The following is a 10,513-nucleotide window of genomic DNA, read 5'->3' on the forward strand; positions in this document are numbered from 1 at the left end:
CCAAACACCTTGGGGTTGGGGGTGTGAAGGGAGAAGCCGTGCCTTCGCGCAGAGGGCCCCTGCAGGGTAAACCATGACTCATTTGAAAGCTGGGCATCGTCTCTACCCACATCATCGGAACAAAAAAAAATTACAATAAAAGAGCAGAATTTTCACAAATGGCCACCAGCGTCCGATGCCCACGGTTGGAGGAGGCAGGGATGGATCACTGATTCAAAGGTTTCTCCCCTCATAGGGAGCCAGACCTGGCTGAACTTAGCCAGGAAGACACTTTCTCACCACAATGTTCACACACAGCCCCCCAGCAAAGTGTGCTCGTGTCTGCTGCTGCTGAGACACTCCAATCTGAACCCACCCACAGACCCGTGGCCTGCAACGCTGGCCTTCTGTCATTAACAGTTCTGGGATCTGCACCCGTTCCATCCCTTGACGGAGTCAGAGCCTGTCTGTGGCCACCGAGTCCAGGATTAGCTTACTTTTTGGGAAAGCAGATTGAAGGCGGCAGGCAAGAGGGCACAGATCTGAGCGAGGGAAACACAGGCGGCCGTGTGCAGGTTGATTCTGCCTGTGTGTGTGTGTGTGTGTGTGTGTGTGTGTGTGTGTGTGTGTGTGTGTGCGTGAGGAGAAGCCACACACAGGACTGCTTTCCTCTGCTTGTCACCCCAAGACCTGACAGAAGACTCGAACCCCACTTGAGCTACACTCTCTCCAACAAGCTCCCAGACTACTTATTCTGGTGGCCTCAGCCAGGGGATGAGGGGGCCAGGAAACTCCAAACGCCGCTCTTCCCCACTGCACACCGCCAAGGGAATCTATCAACATGTCTGCCGTGAGCAATCAAATCCCGCACTCAACTCTATCTACCCAAGACACATCTAAAACTAGGCGCAGCCTCGCAAACCTCCCCACCAGACAGACCCTGATTTAAGTGAAGGTGAGGACGCTGGGCTAATCCAGCTTCTCCTCGGCAGAGAACGGAGAATTTAGCCAAATAGGCTGGAAGGCAGGCGAGCGGGCTGCTGGGTACAGGGGAACATGCTAGCTGAGGACCCTGGGGCGAGGGAGGAGTTGGCGGTGTCTCCTGTGGCCTGCGTGTCCCCACACACTCCCCAGACATTTGATCCCATTATACAAAGCTGCAGGCTTTTCATCTCTAAAATTAGCCAAACAGAGGTAAATACAGTATTCCTAACTGACAGTATTTATCTCCTAAATGGTTTTGGCAAAGCAGATTGCTCCCTGGGCAAGGAACACAATCCAATGTTATTGTCACTCGAGTGGAGAGAAACGGGCCACTAGTGATTTGCCGGATTCCAAAGTGTCGAGGAGTCCCTGGTCCCCTGCAGCCAGCCCCTCCCACAGAGGAGAACTTCACCGCTCTCGTTTAACCTGGTCATCTCGCAGTGTGTATTCAAGATGCATATTTTATATCAGGAGAGCGGATCGGGTAGCTTGTTGGCAAAGGCGGCTCTATTCTCAGGACCTATTAAGATTCTTTGTAGAAATTTAAATACTTCTGTCAGGCAAACAAAATCATATCAGGAATCATAGAATTTCATTGCTAGAAAGAGAAATGAGATTAGGCCACCCACGCGCCTTTCCTAGAGCCCTCAATAAAACAGGAGTGGGGTTCAACAGCCTCTCACTTCCGGTCTGAAGGGGCCTTGCAAGAAATCTAAATGGATTTTATATGAGCGAAGGCTGTCGTGAGGAAAAGCCTTTCAACCGGCCCAAGTTGTGTGTCACTATAAGTAAGCAGTGCATATTGGAACGCACTAGTAACTTAAATTTTTAAAAATAAATAAATAAAATTAAAAAAAATACAACAGAAAAAAAAATGCAGGAGCCAAGTCTGTGCCAAGTTCAACCCCACAGAGCATCAGCCCCTTAAAAAAAAGCCCCCTGTCCTTTATTAATATTTAGTAGAAATGTATAATTGCAGATGTGCTACTTGGGGTTTTATGTCGGGAGGCGGGCAAGGAAGACAGGTTTATTACAGCCATGAAATATTAAACAAGCCTAGGAGAACAGTAGTTATCTGCCCTCTGCTAGCCAGGCAGTGGGCAGCCGGGGCACCAGTCGGCTGCACAAAAGGGGCCCCGATCGGTTTACAGTACCCTTGACTAGCACCTCAGGAGCGTGGGGCACAGAAGTCACATGAAGCCATGCCAACTGCAATGCTGGCTTACTTTCCCAGGGAAAGTCCCCGGTAAGACTTCAAAATTCTCTCTCCAGTTCAAGGAGGCTGGACAGACGGCGCCATCAGCCAGGGCTTGCTTAGCCAGGACAAGCCTTCCTTCCTCAAGGACCCTTGCATCCAACAAAACCTAGGGTTCTACTCCTGTAGGCCTAGCTGCCCTGCCCCGTGCTCCTATGGGAACACAGAGAACCATGAAATCCCAAGTATTTCTCCAGAGTCTCTGTTAAAAAAAAAAAAGCCACATGACTTCCAAAAGCAGGGGACAGGGCAAGGTCTGGGTGTGACACGCCGACAGAGGCAGTCCGAGGCAGCCTCAGCCTGACTGTGTGTGGAAGACCCTCTAGAGTCTAGAGTTTAGTAAGAACACGGATAATCCCCCCGGTCTGAAAGTCACGTAGGGCAAAGGAAGAGAGAAAACAGATTCTGCCCCAAGTCAATGCCCACTGTCTACCTTCTATTATCAGCTTTCCTCCCTCTGCGTCTTGACATTCCCCCAAACCAACAACATTTTCCACATAGGTAGAGGGCTGGCCAACTATCTTAAACCCATGTCATCCTTGCTGACGTAACAGATGTCTGAATCACCTCAGGCTCAGGTTGACTCACGCCCCTCCATTCCTCCGCTTCCAACTCTGCGCAGGAAGCCTCGTGCGCGTGTGTGTATGCGTGTGTGTGCGTGTGTGCATACGTGGAAGCGGGGTTTTCCCTATCAAAAGTTGTCTGGGCAGCTGAGAGGTGAGGGCCGAGTCATGTGGGGAAGCTCGCTCTCCTCATGGCTACACGACCTCCTGGTCTAGACTTTTTTTAAGAACTGCAATGGGCCAGTCACATTTCCTCCCCTCCCAGGGACCACCGACAGCCCAAAGAACAAGCGGGCACGTCCCTGGGGCCGCACACTCGCCCCTGCCGCCCCAGAGACCTCTCCTCCCAGCACGCATCACTTTGTAAAACACCGACTAGTATTTTTTGTCATCTGAGCAGAGAATTTCAGAAACAGAGTTAATATTTAATCACATTAGTACTGGCATGTTTTACATCGGGACAAAATAAAATATCATCCTTACAGAAATGGCCTTTGCCTAGGAGGGCGGCTGAGGGAGGCGTTCTCTGAGCAGGAAGGTGAAGGCTCAACGGCCCACTGGGCACCCCGACTCCAGCTGGTGGGGCGGCGGGACTTTTAAGAGATGGACCGTTTTGTTTTTTGTTTTTTCTTTTTTTTTTTTTCTGACTTATTTCAAAGTGTCTCTCTTCCCTGGTCGTTAGCCAGGGCTCTCAGACGCTGACAGAAAGCCCTGCGTATTTATGTACAACCTGTACGGATGGAACTGTGGGGTCTTATCATAATGAAAAGTTTAATCATCCTTATTTACTACCCGTGAGGGAGACAGAGTCGCAGAGACCTTATCAAGCTCGCAGCTCATGCCGCAGCGTTCAAACACCTCAACTCCTCGACTGATCTAGGGTCCTAACCCTTCCTCCTTCAGAGCGGGGGACAAAGGAGGTCAAGTGGGTGTCCTCACCAGACTGGGGAGGCAGACAGTCCTTTGGGCTCCACGGAAGCTTCGCTGTCTCCTCACACAGGAGTGTGCTCCTCCAGTTTACATGGGGGAAGTCAACCCAAAAGCAAATGGCACAAGCTTCTATTTGTGTGTGTTACTGGGAGACTGAAACAGGCTTAAAAAAAATTTTTTTTTCTATAATGACGTTTCAGCACTTGCAAGCCTGCACCTCTGCCATTGAGGACCAGGTGAGAAGATACATTTTTTTAAAAAAAAAAATTTTTTTTTCATTAAAGCTCCCAACACTTCTCTACCTATAAGACCGGTCCAAGGACTGGAAGGGGAAACACTAGCCAGCACTCTTTATTAATTATCTAATTTTTAACAAACTTTTCTCACCCCATTTTGGCCAATGTGTTCTTAATTACTTGGATGATGGCATGGGGGGGGGGTAGCAGGCTGGGCCAGGAGAAGTGACAAGGTTGAATTCTGTGCTAACTGACTATCGATTGGGCCAGATCGAGATGTTATACACAAGAAAATAAGGGGGCAGCAGGATACGGTGTCCAGCTCCGTTTTAAGAGCCAGAGCCTGGGGGTGAGCAGTGCGGTGGGTGGGTGGGTGGGGGATCGGTGAGCTGAGCTGAGGATCCCAAACTAAGCAATTTCTGGCCTTGCCTGGGAGTAATCTGCAGTTGCGGGGCTTGGTGTCTGCCCTGCATGCTAAACACCGTGCTTTAAATGAGAGCGTCTGGGCATCCCAGGCTGGGCAGTAACCGAAGGAACAAAGAGAAAAGCAGCCAGGCCACGCTCAGGAACCAGAAACGCTAAGGAAGAGTCCCCAGACAGAGTTGTAGATCCCCCCCCAAATGCCCACCTTCCTTCTCCCTAAAGGGGACTATCGTATTTTAAAGCACATCCTCCCAAACCCATACTTAAAGACAGGGCAGACCAGACCAGACCGTGGGAGGGTCCAACAGAGAGCAGTGATCAAGGACACATTTTTTTTTTTGAAAGACAGTCTTCAATTGCCAGCCACAGGCACCATGGTAATATTCTGTCTAGCAAAACGGGGAGAAGCTGACTGGGATTTAGAAGCAAAGCAAGAAAGTGGGGGACGGGGGAGGGGGTTAAGGCAAAACAATGTTACCAATTTTAAAAAGCTGCTCGCTATGGGTTGGTTTTTTTGTTTGTTTGGTTGGTTGGTTTTTTTTTTGGTCAAGCCCACCCCCCCAATAAAATAAAATGAAACTCAGTGCAGCCTATTCATCTTCGCACTTAAAAGCTGTTAGACTGGCCCTGTCCCCTACCACCTTAAAAGCCCCCAGGCCTGCTAGGGAGGGGTGTTCTGAGTGGAAATGAGACCTGGGCCTGGACATCTGTCACCAAGAGAGATATTGACAAACGAAGGTCCTTTGTGTCTTAGGAAAACATAGTCACACGCGCCGCCGCCCCCCCCCCCAGACACAAATGATGCCGCCCAGGAGTGGTGTGGTCGCTGCTAGGCAGCAGACACGTCTGAGACTGTGGTGGCTGCCTACAACCCTGTCAGGTCCCCAGGTGCTCTGCTCTTCCTGTGAAACACTTTACCTTAAATGCCCAAAGAGCTGTTCTCTCAGAACAAACATCCAATGAGGCCTGGCCTCTGAGTGACGCTGCCCACACTAGAGCCGGGACTTTGCAAAAGTATTGCCACCTAAGGCAACTCCAGCAAGAAGGCTAAAGAGGAAAAGGGGGTCGGGGACAGCCTTCCGGGTGTCCTGCGGCCCCCCCCCCCCGCCCTGAGAGAGAGGGCCCAGAACACCTACGGGAAGGGCCCAGCTTCAACAAGGCCTGAACTCGGAAAAACTCAGCTGAAACCGGGAGGTAGAAGGCACCACCACAGGAGGGTCTCCAAAGGGGGGAAAATCTACGTTCTTGCCACCAGGAAAGCCAGAATCTACCTGACAGCCAGCCCAGCCGGGTGCAGCCAGAGGGTGCCCAAGTCTCCCCTACGCGAGGGCTGGCACCAGAAAACAAGGAAGGCTGGTATATGTACCTTCTTTGTTGGGGTTCTGTGACTTGGCCTTCTCCCAGGGCGCCAGCGTCTTGTCCTCGTCTCCGCCATCCACCAGAGCCTTGTCAGGGGGCATGTACCAGGTGGTGCTGTGTTCTGCTATCAGGGAGTCCAGGTCGATGGTGTTCATGGCACTCTTGACCGCTTCGGAGCAGCAGCTACCCAGCTCGCTGTCACCATTCTGTGGCCCCGAGGCCCCTACGGCACACTCTGCTGCTGCCTTTTTGCCACCTTTGAGGCCCAGGGGCTGGTCCTCCGAGATGCTGAACTGCTGTCTCTGCAGCTGGATCTGGGCCTGGAGGATCTCCAAGGGATGGATCTCGTCAGGAGGCGGCGGGCCACTGCTGCTCGTCGGGGTCCGGACCTGCTCCAGGCCCGGTGTGCCGGGATGCCCGGTGCCCACGCCCCCACCATAGCTGTCAGGGGTCGAGGTAGAGGTAGACAAGATGCCCAGGCCGAGCGCTGGAGCCTTGGGTGCGTGTTCCCCGGCACCCACGCCCCGAGGAGGGAGTTTGGGTGAGCTGGTCACCAGGGGACTTCGGCTGGCTTTGGCCAGGGCTGTAGGGTTGTCAGAACTGGAGGACACTTCGTCCTCATTCGCGAAACTTGTGCTCACCTCGTCAGAGGCGAACTCGCTGCCCACGTGCGGGGAACTACCGTCCGACTTGGCTGTGCTGTCCAGGGATGCCATGAGATCTGGTTGGTCCCCTAGGAGCAACTCAGCTCCCTTTCCCCACGACGGGGACGTGAGGGCCTTCTCGTGGGGCGTGGGCCCGCGGGCCTCGTTCACCGAGCCTCCCCCCGCAGCTGAGCCAGGGGCCTGCTGCTGCCCAGGGCTCACCCCTGGCGCTCCCCCGCTGTCGGGAGCTGCAGAGTATTTGTCAAAGAAGGTCCCGGGGCTCACGTGACCACTGTCCCTTTTTCTGCGTCCCCTTCCCCGGCCACCGCCCCCAGGGACGGGCTTGCCGTCGTTCCCCGACGTTGACTCAAGGGTGTAATTGGGGGAGAGACTGGTACCATCCCCCTGGATGGGAGGGTTGGGCGGTCCTGAGGCTTTCGAGCCGCCACCGCTGGTGCCGGAAGGGCCTCCGGGTCCAGTGGCCCCAGGAGTCGTCCCTCCGGGAAAGTAATCCGAGCCCGGGTTGCCGGTCGCAGCCGCACTGTCGGGCTCGTTCTGGCTCAGTTTCCTCTTCCCCTCAGGTGGGTTCTTCTTGTTGAAAGTCACGTTGAGGTTAGGAGCACCCAGGCTGGCGATCATGTTCTGGCAAGCCGTGGAGAGCGCAGCCAGGCAGCTCTGGCCGAACAGGTTGTCCTTGGAGCTGGGCTTGTTGAAGGACCCCAAAGACAGCGCGCCCAGCTTACTGGCCGAGTTGCGCTGGCCGGGCTGGAAATCCGGCGGCGGCGGCGGGTAAGCGCCCCCGCCGGTGCTGGAGCTGCCGCTGCCCGAGCCCGCGCCCGGGGGCGAGTTCACTCCTGGAGCGCTGTGCGGCGTGGCCTGCCGACTCCCGGAGCCGAATGGAAAGCCGGACTGGGCCCCGAGAGCTGGCGCGGGGAAGTCCGGAGGCGGAGGCCGTCGCTCCGATGAAGCGCTGGGCAGTCCCACACCGGCCCCAGGCGACTGCAACTGGCTGAGGCCCGCCAAACTGCCCCCAAACTGTAGCCCCGGCGAGGCCAGCGCGGGCACGTGGCCTTCCCCTGGCATCCTCAGAGGCTCCTGCAGAGTGCCTCGGAAGAGCACCCCTGAGCCACCAGGAGCAGGGGGAGGCGCCAGGCCAGGGTCGTGCGGCGCACAGTCAGCCGGCATCCCCGCGCCGCCCATCCTCCGGGGTAGCAGGTCTCCCGGCGGGTGTGGACCAGGGAACCACGAGCTCTCCTGTGCCAGGTGGGGCTGCTGCTCGAAGCCACCCAGGCGCCCAGCACCCCCTCCACCGCCTTCGCGCTCAAAGTTAGTCTGGGCCAAGCCGCTCACAGAACCTCCATGGACCAGGCTGCCCTGGCCCACGTCCCCAGGATGGCCTAGCTGGGCCAGGTTAGGCTGTCGCAACCGTTGCTGCTGGTTCCGGGACGCCATTTGTTTAATCATGAGGGCCGCATTCTGGCGTTGCTGCTGCTGCTGCTGCTGTTGCTGCTGCTGCTGCTGCTGTTGCTGCTGCTGTTGCTGCTGCTGTTGCTGCTGCTGCAGGGACTGGTGGTCCGGCCCCGGGTGCTGCAAGGGCGGTCCCGAGGGAAAGCTGTCCGGCACAGGCGGTGTGAACTCACCTGGGAGGCCTGGGTAGGCAGAGGGAGAGAGTTGGTTTTCCAGGGCGCCGTTATGCATGCTGCCATTCCACGAGGCACAGCGGTCCACGCCTCCGCCGCTGCCCGGGAAGTCAAAGCGCGGCCTCTTGGCCACGTTCATGTAGGGGGGCGCGTCGAAATGCTGCAGCCTCTGGTTGGGCGCCTGCTGAGGAGGGGGATGCTGCATGCTGAAAACAGGCTCAGAATACGGGTGCATGCTCCGGTTCTCTAGCCGGTGGATGGGGTATTCGAACTGTGCATGCTGGCTGGGCAGCATGGGGCCCCCGTCCTGCAGGCCGCCACTGGGTGTGCCAGCCTCTCCCTGCTGGGGCCGCGGGAGCGCAGGAGGGCAAGAATTCTGTCGGACCAGAAGCCCCGGTGGCGGCGGCGGCGGCTGCTGTGGGGGCTGCTGCTGCGGGGGAGGCTGCATCAACGGGTGCCGGGAGCCCACCGCAGGCTCCAGACCCACGGACATTTTTCGGGCCCCGCCAAACCTCTCGAAGAACACTCCGTGCTGCGGTTGCTGCTGCTGTGGCGGCGGCTGCGGTGGCTGGCCATGCATTTTGGACAAACCCACCATGCCTGCGGCTCTGGGCATGGCTGAAGCACCCGGGAAAGCGCCCCCGGGAACCTGGCGACCCGCAGCATAGTGTGGCAGCTGCCCTTCGGAGTCAGAGGGCGAAAACATGTCAAAATGTCCTGAGGGCGGCTCGCCCGGGTAATTGTATTCCAGCGAATCTACGGCTCCTTGGTTCGTCACCCTCCGGGGTTCCAGGCTGTGAGAATCCGAGCCACTGGAGGCCGACAGGCCATGGAAAGAGGCAGCCCGGTTAGGGCTCTGGTCCAGCGGCAGGCACGGGGCGGGCACCGCATGGCCCGAGGTGCCCGAACTATGGAAGTCCGGGAGGTTTCCCGGCCGCTGCGGGCCGAAGCCCTCCGGCCCCTGGCTCTCTGCCATGTGCTCATAACTGTCTGCGAAGGGCGGCTGGCTGCCCAGGCCGCCCGCTGCACCCCCATAGCCAAGCAGCCGGCCCCCGTGCAGACACGAAGCACCTGGGTCCGGACCACCGAAGTTGCCCCCGAAGTGGGGGTGATGCTGGTGCGGGTGGTGGCCCCCCGGATGGCTGTGGTGAGGCTGCTGACCACCGAAGAAGCCGTGCACAGGCTGCGCCTGCAGCCCCCCAGCGTGCAGCTCGGAGTGGCCGCGCGCGTGGAAGCCATAGGGCTCCATGTTCAAACCCAAGATCGGGGGTTCGCCCAGAGAGCTTATGGCAGGGTCCACAGGGCCAGGAGGGGGCCCGGCGTGGAAAGCGGGAGCCTTAAAGTGGGCGTTCATGCTCAGTCCGGCTTCGTTAAAGTTCCCCTCGCCCTGACCAGCGTGCCGGTTGTTGATCTGGGGCTCGAACTGGTCCAGCCCGAACATACTTGGCGGGGGACCGGGGAGATCAATAGGGCATGACAGCCTGCTCCACTGCGCGCCTCGGGCCAGCTACTCGCTTCAGCCGCGGCTCTGGCGTTCCGGGACGTTCTGCACCGCAGGGCGCAGCGCTCACAGCCACCCGGGCCGGGCGCGCGGGCGCTGGCTGGGAGCTCTCCGCAGCTCTCCAGAACCTCGGAATCGACCCAAGCGGGCCTCTCACGTCTTGTGAGGCCGCTGCGCCTCCTGGAGCCTTGTCGTGGGGCCCATGCCCCGGGTGGACGGCACGGCCGCGGGTGGGTATGCGGAGAGGAGACCCGGCGGCCAACGGGGCTGAGACAAAAAGTTAGGTTGGTGGGGGAGGGAAAGGGGGCGGGCGAGCAGAACGATCACCTTCTGGAGTCCACAGCGCGGTGGCTGGGACCGTAGGGGAGCCCCTTGGTCCTTCCCTTGCCCGGAGTCCCCGTGCCGGGGCCGCACCGGCTCCCGCACCTCCAGTCGGCCGCGGGCGATCGGCGGCGAATGCTTCAGCTGCTCGGAAGAGCGGCCGCTCCGCTCCTCATCGCTGGTGCTGGCCCCGCAGCAGGAGATGCGGGCGCCCGGGCGGGAGCGCAGGCTGCGGGAGACGCGCGGCTCCGCGGCTCGGGCTCGTCCGCTGGTCGCCGCGCGAGTTCGCGGGCGTCTGGGGCCGCGCGCGGGTAGGGCAGGCGCGGGGCCCGGCTGCTCCGAAAGCCGCGGTTCCCGCCTCCGCGCTCCGCGGGTCCCCTCGGACCCGGGAAGGGGCCGCGCGGGCGAGCAGGGCGCGCGGGGCGGGCGGGGCGTTGCGAGGTCCGGGATCCCGCTCCGCGTCTGCCTCTCGCCGGCGCCGGGAGAAGCAGCAACAAGTTTTGCGTTTCAGCAATCCATTCCAGCCATTACCTCTGCGCCAATCAGCGCCGCCCGAGCGGGCCCGGGGGCGGGGCTCGCTCTTAAGGTGGTCCCGGGTCCCGGCTGCGCAGGCCCCGGCCACCGACCCGCGCTACTCCGGGTCCGGCGCTACGGCGATGGGGGGTGCGCGCCCTGGGT

General features: G+C 58.7%; 1 protein-coding gene across 1 annotated transcript in view; it reads right to left on the reverse strand.

Annotated features, from left to right (window-relative positions):
• Positions 1 to 10,313, reverse strand: part of MN1 (MN1 proto-oncogene, transcriptional regulator) — a 41,660-nt gene extending 31,347 nt beyond the window's left edge. Inside the window, exon 1 of the mRNA XM_084762810.1 lies at positions 5,737 to 10,313. Within this exon, the coding sequence (XP_084618936.1) occupies positions 5,737 to 9,454 (3,718 nt within the window). The 5' untranslated portion in view covers positions 9,455 to 10,313. The remainder of the gene's footprint in view (positions 1 to 5,736) is intronic.
• Positions 10,314 to 10,513: the final 200 nt, after the last annotated feature.

This window comes from Acomys minous (genome assembly GCF_964271855.1).
Source record: "Acomys minous genome assembly, chromosome: 16".
Classification (NCBI taxonomy): Eukaryota; Metazoa; Chordata; class Mammalia; order Rodentia; family Muridae; genus Acomys; species Acomys minous.